At 46.9% G+C, this 10525-nt stretch overlaps 1 protein-coding gene across 1 annotated transcript; it reads left to right on the plus strand.

Moving 5' to 3' along the window:
• The first annotated feature begins 6959 nt into the window (after positions 1-6959).
• On the plus strand, positions 6960-10086 carry rplp1 (ribosomal protein lateral stalk subunit P1). The gene is made up of 4 exons (XM_072569897.1): positions 6960-7173; positions 8113-8187; positions 9461-9560; positions 9784-10086. Exons 1-4 carry the CDS (start codon positions 7102-7104, stop codon positions 9861-9863), a joined length of 327 nt encoding a protein of 108 aa, XP_072425998.1. The 5' UTR covers positions 6960-7101; the 3' UTR covers positions 9864-10086.
• Positions 10087-10525: the final 439 nt, after the last annotated feature.

Here is a 10525-nt window from a genome sequence, read left to right on the forward strand (position 1 = left end):
CAATATTATCAGAATACTAAAACAGATCATCTTGTTATTATCACTTTAGTGCTTGTTGGAGTTTGCTGTGCACAGATTGGCTGCAATAGAGATTACATTTCAAAAGTACAGTTGGTTCGGATATAACACGGTAAAAACAATGACTGCAGATGCTGAAAACCAAATACTGGATTAGTGGTGCTGGAAGAGCACAGCAGTTCAGGCAGCATCCAACGAGCAGTGAAATCAACGTTTCGGGCAAAAGCCCTTCATCAGGAATAAAGGCAGTGAGCCTGAAGCATGGAGAGATAAGCTAGAGGAGGGTGGGGGTGGGGAGAGAGTAGCATAGAGTACAATGGGTGAGTGGGGGAGGAGATGAAGGTGATAGGTCAAGGAGGAGAGGGTGGTGTAGATAGATGGAAAAGAAGATAGGAAAGTCGGACAAGTCAAGGAGACAGTAACTGAGCTGGAAAGGCGTAGCCATGGGCACACGTATGGGCCCCAGCTATGCCTGTCTCTTTGTTGGCTGTGTCGAACAGTCGATCTTCTGTAATTACACCGGCACCACTCCCCACCTCTTCCTCCGCTACATTGATGACTGCATCGGCGCCACCTCATGCTCCCGCGAGGTGGTTGAGCAATTCATCAACTTCACCAACACATTCCACCCTGACCTTAAATTTACCTGGACTATCTCTGACACCTCGCTCCCCTTCCTGGACCTCTCCATCTCCATTAGTGACGACCGACTTGACACTGACATTTTTTACAAACCCACTGACTCCCATAGCTACCTGGATTACACCTCTTCCCACCCTATCTCTTGCAAAAATGCCATCCCGTATTCCCAATTTCTCCGCCTCCGCCGTATCTGCTCCCAGGGGGAGCAGTTCCACCATAGGACACACCAGATGGCCTCCTTCTTTAGAGACCGCAATTTCCCTTCCCACGTGGTTAAAGATGCCCTCCAATGCATCTCGTCCACATCCCGCACCTCCGCCCTCAGACCCCACCCCTCCAACTGTAACAAGGACAGAACGCCCCTGGTGCTCACCTTCCACCCTACCAACCTTCGCATCAACCAAATCATCCACCGACATTTCCGCCACCTCCAAAAAGACCCCCACCACCAGGGATATATTTCCCTCCCCACCCCTTTCCGCCTTCCGCAAAGACCGTTCCCTCCGTGACTACCTGGTCAGGTCCACACCCCCCTACGACCCACCCTCCCATTCTGGCACTTTCCCCTGCCACCGCAGGAACTGTAAAACCTGTGCCCACACCTCCTCCCTCACCTCTATCCAAGGCCCTAAAGGAGCCTTCCACATCCATCAAAGTTTCACCTGCACATCCACCAATATCATTTATTGTATCCGTTGCTCCCGATGTGGTCTCCTCTACATTGGGGAGACTGGGCGCCTCCTAGCGCTTTAGGGAACATCTCCGAGACACCCGCACCAATCAACCAAACCGCCCCGTGGCCCAACATTTCAACTCCCCCTCCCACTCTGCTGAGGACATGGAGGTCCTGGGCCTCCTTCACCGCCGCTCCCTCACCACCAGACGCCTGGAGGAAGAACGCTACATCTTCTGCCTCGGAACACTTCAACCCCAGGGCATCAATGTGGACTTCAACAGCTTCCTCATTTCCCCTTCCCCCACCTCATCCTAGTTTCAAACTTCCAGCTCAGTTACTGTCTCCTTGACTTGTCCGACCTGCCTATCTTCTTTTCCACCTATCCACTCCACCCTCTCCTCCTTGACCTATCACCTTCATATCCTCCCCCACTCACCCATTGTACTCTATGCTACTCTCTCCCCACCCCCACCCTCCTCTAGCTTATCTCTCCATGCTTCAGGCTCACTGCCTTTATTCCTGATGAAGGGCTTTTGCCCGAAACGTTGATTTCGTTGCTCGTTGGATGCTGCCTGAACTGCTGTGCTCTTCCAGCACCACTAATCCAGTATCTGATATAACACGATAGATCCGTTATTAGATTAGATTAGATTACTTACAGTGTGGAAACAGGCCCTTCGGCCCAACAAATCCACACTGCCCCGCCGAAGCGCAACCCACTCATACCCCTACATCTACCCCTTACCTAACACTACGGGCAATTTAGCATGGCCAATTCACCTAACCTACACATCTTTGGACTGTGGGAGGAAACCCACACAGACACAGGTATGGACAGTTCGCATTCTACAAATAACAGTCTAAATTCTTCAATTGTGTTAAAGCCAATTCGTGTTGAAGAAACATGCGTTACAGCAGAACTGACTGTACTTCATTGGCTGTGCAGTGCCTTAAGAAGTTCAATAATTATAAAAGTTATGACATATATGCAAGTTGTTTTTTTCACTACTTGCGTGATCCCAATTGATCACACCTCTCTATAGCTACTGGATCTCTCAATCATTAAATTCATACCTGTGCTAAAAAGGATTGGGAATGAAGCTTCATTTACATATTAGAATTACAGAACTGCCCCTCCAGAGTACATACATGAACCTAGACCTTCTAGTGGTTCACTTTGCAAAGGCAGTGTTTAAATGAGTTATAGAGACCAGGAAGTTTCAAATTCACATTTCTGGACTGTTCTGTGTTAATGTTTACACTAACGCACTCCCAATAAATGCCAAATGACCTCAAAAGTAATCGAAACAAAAGGAATTAACCCATTGTAGTCCAAAAATCACTGCCAAAAGTGCAGTTTCTCATCTTATTATTGATGTACATCTTCATGCAGTCAAATAGACTTCCAAGGAAGTATATTGAGGTTCACGTGAAAAATAAACATCTATGAGAGGTGTGGGAAAGTACTGTCGGATCTGAAATTGTAGTAATACAACGTAATTGTGCTGAGGAGACAAGTTATACATTTTAGTATAGCTAGGAAAGTAATCACATCTTGTTGAAAGAAAGCCACATTTCTTAATTGACAAATATACAAATATGATTTTTTGACTCTCTACAAATCACAGGTTTCAGGCCTGGTGAAACCTTCAAGATGATCCTGAAGCATCTAAGTCACTGAAATGTAAGTGCATCAAATAAACAGCAAGATGTCAACTCTCCTATTTTGTCATCCGTCTTACACTAGCTGGGTGTCATCTTTCATAGTATAAAAGGCTGAAGGATGACTTACAGATGTATATGAAATTATGAAAGGTTTTGCTCAGAATGAATACAGAAAAATACATTCTCTGATAGGGGAAGAGCATAACTGGAAGCCATTAATATAGGATATGCTATGGAGAAATCCAATAAGATAATTAAGAATGGTGAGAAAATGGAACTTGCTGCCACTGGGAGTATACGAAGTGAACGGGACACATGAGTTTAAGAGGATGCTACACAAGTAGCTGAGGGAGAAGGGAATAAAATTGTTGTTTGGTATCACAGAATTGGAATGTGGCTGAAGACAGACACACTACTGGTGCTGGCACTCATTACGACAAGCATACCAAATTTTAAAGGGAACAATATTTTAGACTGCACAAGGATGTCGACTGGTTAGCAAGTCAATTCTGATTAGTTGAGGCATTGCCATCAAGAATGCACCAGGGAACTATTGTCCTGCACACAGTAGAATGAAGAAAAATGCGATACCTAGAGTGTTCGAATTTCCTGCAGAGGACAGTCCCTGTGCATGACAATATGTAGCTTCCAGGAGGTTCAAGTGAGACACTCTGCAAGCCCATCTGGTAATCAGCATGCTTTTTAACAGAGAGTCTGAATTGTTCCTTATTTTGAAATCTCTCATTCTTGCATCTGTCAATAATAAGCACTAGACAAGAAAGGAATATATAACTCATTTGCCATTTCCTGGTTCCCATGATTATTTCTGCATCTTCATTCTCTGAGGACCATGCTCACTTTGGCATCTCTCTTCCTTTTTAAATATTTAAAGAAGATCTTGCTGTTCATCTTGACGTTACTTGCAAATTTTATCTTTTTCCTCTTCTTTTTGGGTCATTTGGCTGTAATATTGATGCTGCATTATAACAACACTGGTTGTTATATTGCTGATAAAATTCTTCCTTGTTTTGTATTACCGAACTTGAGTACTGCTGAAAAAAAGATGCTTGTTGTTTCACCTGGTTCTCCTCAGAATAATTTGCAAGAAATATCTATGTGAAGCGAAAGAACATTTACACTTTATGTATGGAGGGTGTCAATTGGTTGTCAAGTGGACTCTGAACAGCTGCAGCATTGTTTATTAGAATGCATCCTTTAGTTATAAAAAAAATTAATCTTTTCAGCAATACTCAAGGTCTTTCTTACACAGAAGTAATTATGCACATAATGCATTTCCATAAGAATAATAAAAGTTGTATTGACTGGTATCTTTTATTAGGAACATAGGAGCAGGACTATGGGGGGGGTCTTCAATTTGAGTGACTTACAAATTCAGACCCATACAAGGGTGTATTAAAAATAATTTCAAAGATCCAAAATATGAACATATCCCTGCACTTTTGAACGGTTATTTCGTATTGTCCTGCATTGTGTTCAGACTTGCGCACAAGTTGACTTGCAAATGGACTCAAGAACAGAATTCATTTGCAATCCATGGTCTGCCTATAGTCCATTTAGCTTGGCAAACCTGTTCTGTCATTCATTTAAATCATAGCTGATCATTTGCCTGAATGCCACATTTCCACACTCTCATTATATATGCATGAATCTCTGTCTTCTCAACGATTGAGCTTCCACCATCATCTGGAGAATTCCAAAGATTCAACAACCTCTGTGTAAAGAAGTTGCTCCTCGTTTCAAAGGAGCAGGAGAGAAGGGCTTATGCCTGAAACGTCGATTCTCCTGCTCCTTTGATGCTGCCTGATCTGCTGTGCTTTTCCAGCAACACATTTTTAAGCTCTGATCTCCAGCATCTGCAGTCCTCACTTGCTCCTTGTCTCAGTCTTAAATAGACTACCGTTATTCTGAGACAACATGGCTCAGAACAAACCCTGTGGCTCCATCCATGTTAATTGCTAAAGGGCAGAAGAGATGGCAAGAGAAAAATTGCTCCTTCAGAGGGCCAGGAGACGCACAACAGGTGAATGGTTCATTCTATGCTAATCAATCTATGATCCAGGAAGGTGTTACTTTAATGAAAATCTTTACTGCTGCTCAGAGTTCCAAAGTTATAAGAATGATTAAAAATCCAGTTAGTGGAATATGGTGGCACATTGGTTAGCACTGCTGCCTCACTGCACCAGGGACCCAGGTTTGGTTTCATCCTCAGGCGACTGTGTGTGTGCAGAGTTTGCACATTCTCCTTGTGTCTGCGTGGGTTTCCTCCCACAGTTGAAAGATGTGCAGGTTAGGTGAATTGGCCATGCTAAATTGCCCATAGTGTTCAGGGATGCGTTAGTTAGGGATAAATGTAGAGTAAGAGGAATGTGTTTGGGTGGGAAATTCTTCGGAGGGTCACGTGGTCTTGTTGGGCAGAAGGGCTTGCTTCCACACTGTGGGGAATGTATGATATAGACTGGACCATTGTATCTTATAATAATGTACTTCCACTCCTCATGGGGCAGTGAAAACAACAAGGGACAGAAAGTTTCAGACTGGCCAGTGACATTAAGTATAATTTTTGTGGTTATACTACACCCAAAACGTTGACTTCTCCATCTCCTCATGCTGCCTCCTGTTATCTACTTTGGATTCCAGTATCTGCAGTTTCTCTTTGTCTCTACGTGTTAAAGAGAGGGTCCCTGTCAGACTTTGTTTACCTGTGGCCAGCCCAGCTTCTCCTGTTAAGGTCTGAATCCTCCACCACCAGGAGAAAGTGAGGACTGCAGTTGCTGGAGATCAGAGTCAAGAGTGTGGTGCAGGAAAAGCACAGCAGGTCAGGCAACATCCAAGGGGCAGGAGAGTTGAAGTTTCGGGCAAGAGCCCTTCATCAGGAATGAGGCTTGTGGGTTGGGGCTGAGAAATAAATGGGACGGGGTGGGGCTGGGGAGAAGGTAGATGAGAGTGTGACTTCATCACCACACTCTAACCCCTGGGCCTCCTCCATCACCTCACTGTAACCACCCGGCGCCTGGAAGAAGAACACCTCACCTTCCAACTAGGGACCCTCCAACCACAGGGGACCAACGTGGATTTTCACCAGTTTCTATTTCCCCTCCTCCCACCTTAACCCAGTCCCAACCTTCCAGCTCAGCACCATCCTCATGAGCTGGCCATCTCCCCTCTGACCTATCACCTTTACCCCCACCCCCACCACCATCCACCTATCACACTCTCAGCTACCTTCCCCATTCTCCCTCCCAGCCTCCATGGGGCCACCCCCTCATTCCTGATGAAGGACTTTTGCCCGAGATATCGACTCTCCCGCTCCACGGGTGCTGCCGCTGACTGAGGAGGGCCACACTCTCCACCCGACCCCCCCCCCAAAACAAGAGCACACACACTCTCAGCCCCGCCCCATCGCCCAACCCCGCCCCGCCCCGCCCCATCGCCCAGCCCAGCCCCGCCCCGCCCCTTACCCCGCCCCATCGCCCAGCCCCGCCTCGTCCCCTGCCCCGCCCCACCCCTTGCCCCGCCCCATCGCCCAGCCCCGCCTCGTCCCCTGCCCCGCCCCATCGCCCAACCCCGCCTCGTCCCTGCCCCGCCCCGCCCCGCCCCTTGCCCCGCCCCATCGCCCAGCCCCGCCTCGTCCCCTGCCCCGCCCCATCGCCCAGCCCCGTCCCGTCGCTCAGCCCCGCCTCCTCCCGCCCCGACGCCCAACTCCGCCTTGTCGCCCAGCGCCGCCCCCCTGCCCCGCCCCCCTGCCCCGCCCCCCCTGCCCCGCCCCCCCTGCCCCGCCCCCCTGCCCCGCCCCCCTGTCCAGCCCCGATCCGCCCCAGTACGTGCCGCGTCGCTGACCCGGACGTCAACATGCTACTGACCCGGAAGATGCCGTGCGGTAACCAGGAAATGACGTCTGACCCTCCGCGTCCCCACCCACTGACTATATAAAGGACCGCCCCGGGGCCTGCACTTCCTCTTCCCGCGCTGCCCCGGTCCTGAAGTGCTCGGTTCTTCGGATCGAAGCTAAGGCCGAGTTCCTCCCGGCGACTAGCACTGTTGGACCCCCCGCCACCCAGCACCGTCTCTGTCAGACAGCCATGGCCTCCACCTCGGAACTCGCCTGTATCTACAGCGCGCTCATCCTGCACGACGACGAGGTCACCGTCACCGTGAGTGTCCGTGCCCCGGCGCCGTCCACAGGGACCCCCCCCACCCCCACACCGCCGCCGTGTTCAGGCCCCGGGGCTCCGCTGGAGAAGCGGCTTCCCCCCCCCCCCCCCCAAGGCCCCGGGCTTTGGGCCGGAGAGCCCCGCACGTGTGGAGGCCCCGGGCCCGGGAAGGGGAGAGGAGGCCTGGGCCTGGGGCTGGGGCATACCCTCAGCCCCCCGCGGTCCCTCAGGCGGAGAGGGGCCAATTCCCACCAGCCCCCCCCCCCCCTCTCTCTGTAGTTCACTCAGTCGGTGATTTCTGTCATTGCCGGTTGTTCCCACCGCCTCACGCTGAGCCCGACAACATGTGCTCATCTCCCTGATGTTGTTTTTGGATTGAATTCCTGTTATTCATCCCTGACTTTTACACTCGCTCTGTGTCTACACCAACTGACCCAGCTCATTCCTCCACATCTGCCTCCAGTTTGTTGTTCCCTGTTTGAACATAATATTGTTCAATACTGTAGAATGTCACATCCTATCCACTCGTTCATAACATCAGTTTGTAGCTTTATTACTCTTTGCTGCATTATTTTAAATCTGTACTGTCGTCCTTCAGGCTTTAATGAGTGGGAGCAGTTTCTTCTGGAAACAGTTTTGTAATTATGGTTTTCAGTCGCTGTTACATATACACTCTGCATTAACCTATCTATGTCTTTTTGAAGTTAATTCCTATCATTCCCATCTCTCTTCAGCCCGACACCATGTGTTGAGTGTTCCTTTGCCATCTTGCTTCAAAGTTATGCCACTTGTTCTTTTGATTTGTGAGATTACTGTGATAACAATGCAAGTGTAGTTATTATTCTGAATCTTCAAACTGGACAGCATTCTCTCAAATATCTGGACCAAGATAGTACTCTTTCTCCTGAACATATAACATTCATTTGTTTTCTTTCCTAGGAAGATAAACTCAATGCTCTGATAAAAACAGCTGGAGTAACTGTTGAGCCTTTCTGGCCTAGTCTATTTGCCAAGGTAAGGTCCAGAGTCATAGTTTGTCTGCATTAACTGTTGTTGACCATCTTAGTTGGGTAATTTGCCCAGGACAACCTTCCATGGGGGGAGGGGGAGGAGCTTGCTGTTGTAATGCAGTGGGCAGTGACCCACCTGCTCCTGTGATCATCTGAACAGAGTATTAGAAATTATCTACCCTTTTTCACTATTGAGTTTAGAAACTGATGTCATATGCAGGAGATCGATGTTTGGTCTTGATGTTGATTGTCGTTACACTTGCTTAACTCTATGGTCCCAACCTTTTATCTGCATGGATGTGGTTTATTTGGACTCTGAAAGCTCTCCAGGCCCTGTATGAAGAATACCCTGTTTTTTTTTTGAAAATGCACATAACATTATGGGTAGCCTACTGACGTGGATAGAGAATTGATTAGCATATAGGGAAATTGGAGTATGAAGGGCTTTTGCCCGAAGGGCTTTTTCCTGCTCCTTGGATGCTGCCTGACCTGCTGTGCTTTTCCAGCACCACTCTGACCTATACTCTGGTTTCCAGCATCTGCAGTCCTCACTTTTGCCTAGCATGAATAAATAACCTACCAAAGGCAGGTAGTGACTAGTGGGGTCCTGTAGGGATTAGTGTTTTGAACCCAATTATTCACAAATCTATAATTTAGATGATGGAACTAATGTAATATCTTCAGGGATCACAGTTACTTGGGAAAGTAGACAATGGAGATGATGTCAAGATACTTGTGTGATTTGGACAAAAGTGGGGTGGATGACGTTTAATGTGGATAAATGTAAGGTTATCCTCTCTACTAGTAAAAATAAGAAGATAGATCATCTGAATGGTAATAGATAGAGAAAAGGTGAGGTCATCAAGATTTGGGTGTCCTCAGAACAGACATAACATCGTTCCATGTTTGTGAATTGCCGAGAGACTTTGGCAGCCTGTATATTATGGACAAAAGTTGAGTGTAAGAGTAATTAAATCCTAAGGGCTGCACTGGCAGATGAGCTGTATCTGGCCAAATCAGGCTGTGTTCTGGATGGTGAGAGGCAGTCTGGGAGAATTGAAAAGAGGGGTTCTGCTTGTTGTTGAATGTGCTATCCAGTTTGTGAACAGTTTGGGTTAATCTGAGTGCTGCTGGGGATTAGTTTTGGAGTGAGAAGCAAAACAATTGATTCAGTCCTCGTTCAGTACTGTCAGATTATGTTGAAATGAATGTCTGTAGTAAATTTATGCACAGTCTGTTTCAGGAAAATTTCACTAACTTATGAAATTTTTTTTTAGGCTTTGGCTAATATTGATATCAACAGCCTGATCTGCAGTGTTGGTGCAGGTGGTAGTGCCCCAGCTGCAGCAGCTGCCTCCACTGCTGCCCCTGTTGCTGGTGAGTTGCTTTTTTCCAAAAAGCGTTGACACGTTACTTTAAATTAACCAGATTTGTTCATTGTTTGGGGTTTGTTGAATGTGTGGCTGAGATTTTGTTAACTTTCAGTTGCCTCAGTACTGTGCGTTTTAAAGTTATCCAGCTTTTGACAATGAGAATGTAGTGGTAGCTCTGTGAATGTGGGTTTCTTGTCAATAAAAGATGTCATTTTTCTATCCTGCAGCTGAAGAGAAAAAGGAAGAGAAGAAACAGGAAGAGTCAGAAGAGTCTGATGATGACATGGGCTTTGGTCTTTTTGATTAAATGTAACATGCAACATTGTTAGAATTAAAAAGAAAAAATACACATCTGCTTTTGAGTTGTCATGAACACCTGAAGGATAAGTAATTTGCACAAATATGGAGGAGTAGGTGTGGTAGTCTGGATGTTCTGGTTAATGTTCTCTACTATGGACTTGATGCTGTAGTTGATGAAATTTGAATTCCGTTACTAAATCTGGAATTGAAAATAAAGGGATCTGAATTCACTCTGGCTTGTTAAGAAATGACCTTCCTGGTCTCCTAACTTACATGGGAGCAGAGTAGACCATTCAATCCATTGAAATTGCATTACCATCCAAATAACTATTACTGCCAAATCCTTGTAACCCTGGATTCCCAGACCAATCAAAAATCTATCCTTCTCATAATGAGTTCCCCTGATGACCAGGGCCACATTGCTGATCTAATTAAAGCCTTGGAGAAAGACTGCAAGTGACTGTCACAGATGTGCAGCACGGAAACGGACCCTTCAGTTCGTGCTGTCCCTTTACAAGCATTTGGCCCATATCCTTTTAAAAGTCATCTGGATGGAGATATAAATAGGAAGGGTTTAAATGTTGAAATTGTAGCAGCCTCTGCCACTTGCTTTGGCAGCTCATTCCATGTACCCACCACTGTGTGTGAAAACATTGCCCCTTAAGTCCC

This window comes from Chiloscyllium punctatum, chromosome 5, assembly GCF_047496795.1.
Source record: "Chiloscyllium punctatum isolate Juve2018m chromosome 5, sChiPun1.3, whole genome shotgun sequence".
Taxonomy (NCBI): Eukaryota; Metazoa; Chordata; class Chondrichthyes; order Orectolobiformes; family Hemiscylliidae; genus Chiloscyllium; species Chiloscyllium punctatum.

Coding starts and splice junctions, on each gene's coding strand:
- rplp1 (XM_072569897.1), top strand. CDS start 7,102: ATGGCCTCCACCTCGGAACTCGCCTGTATCTACAGCGCGCTCATCCTG. Junction 8,188..9,460: donor GGCCTAGTCTATTTGCCAAG/GTAAGGTCCAGA, acceptor ATTTTTTTTTAG/GCTTTGGCTAATATTGATAT. Junction 9,561..9,783: donor CACTGCTGCCCCTGTTGCTG/GTGAGTTGCTTT, acceptor TCTATCCTGCAG/CTGAAGAGAAAAAGGAAGAG.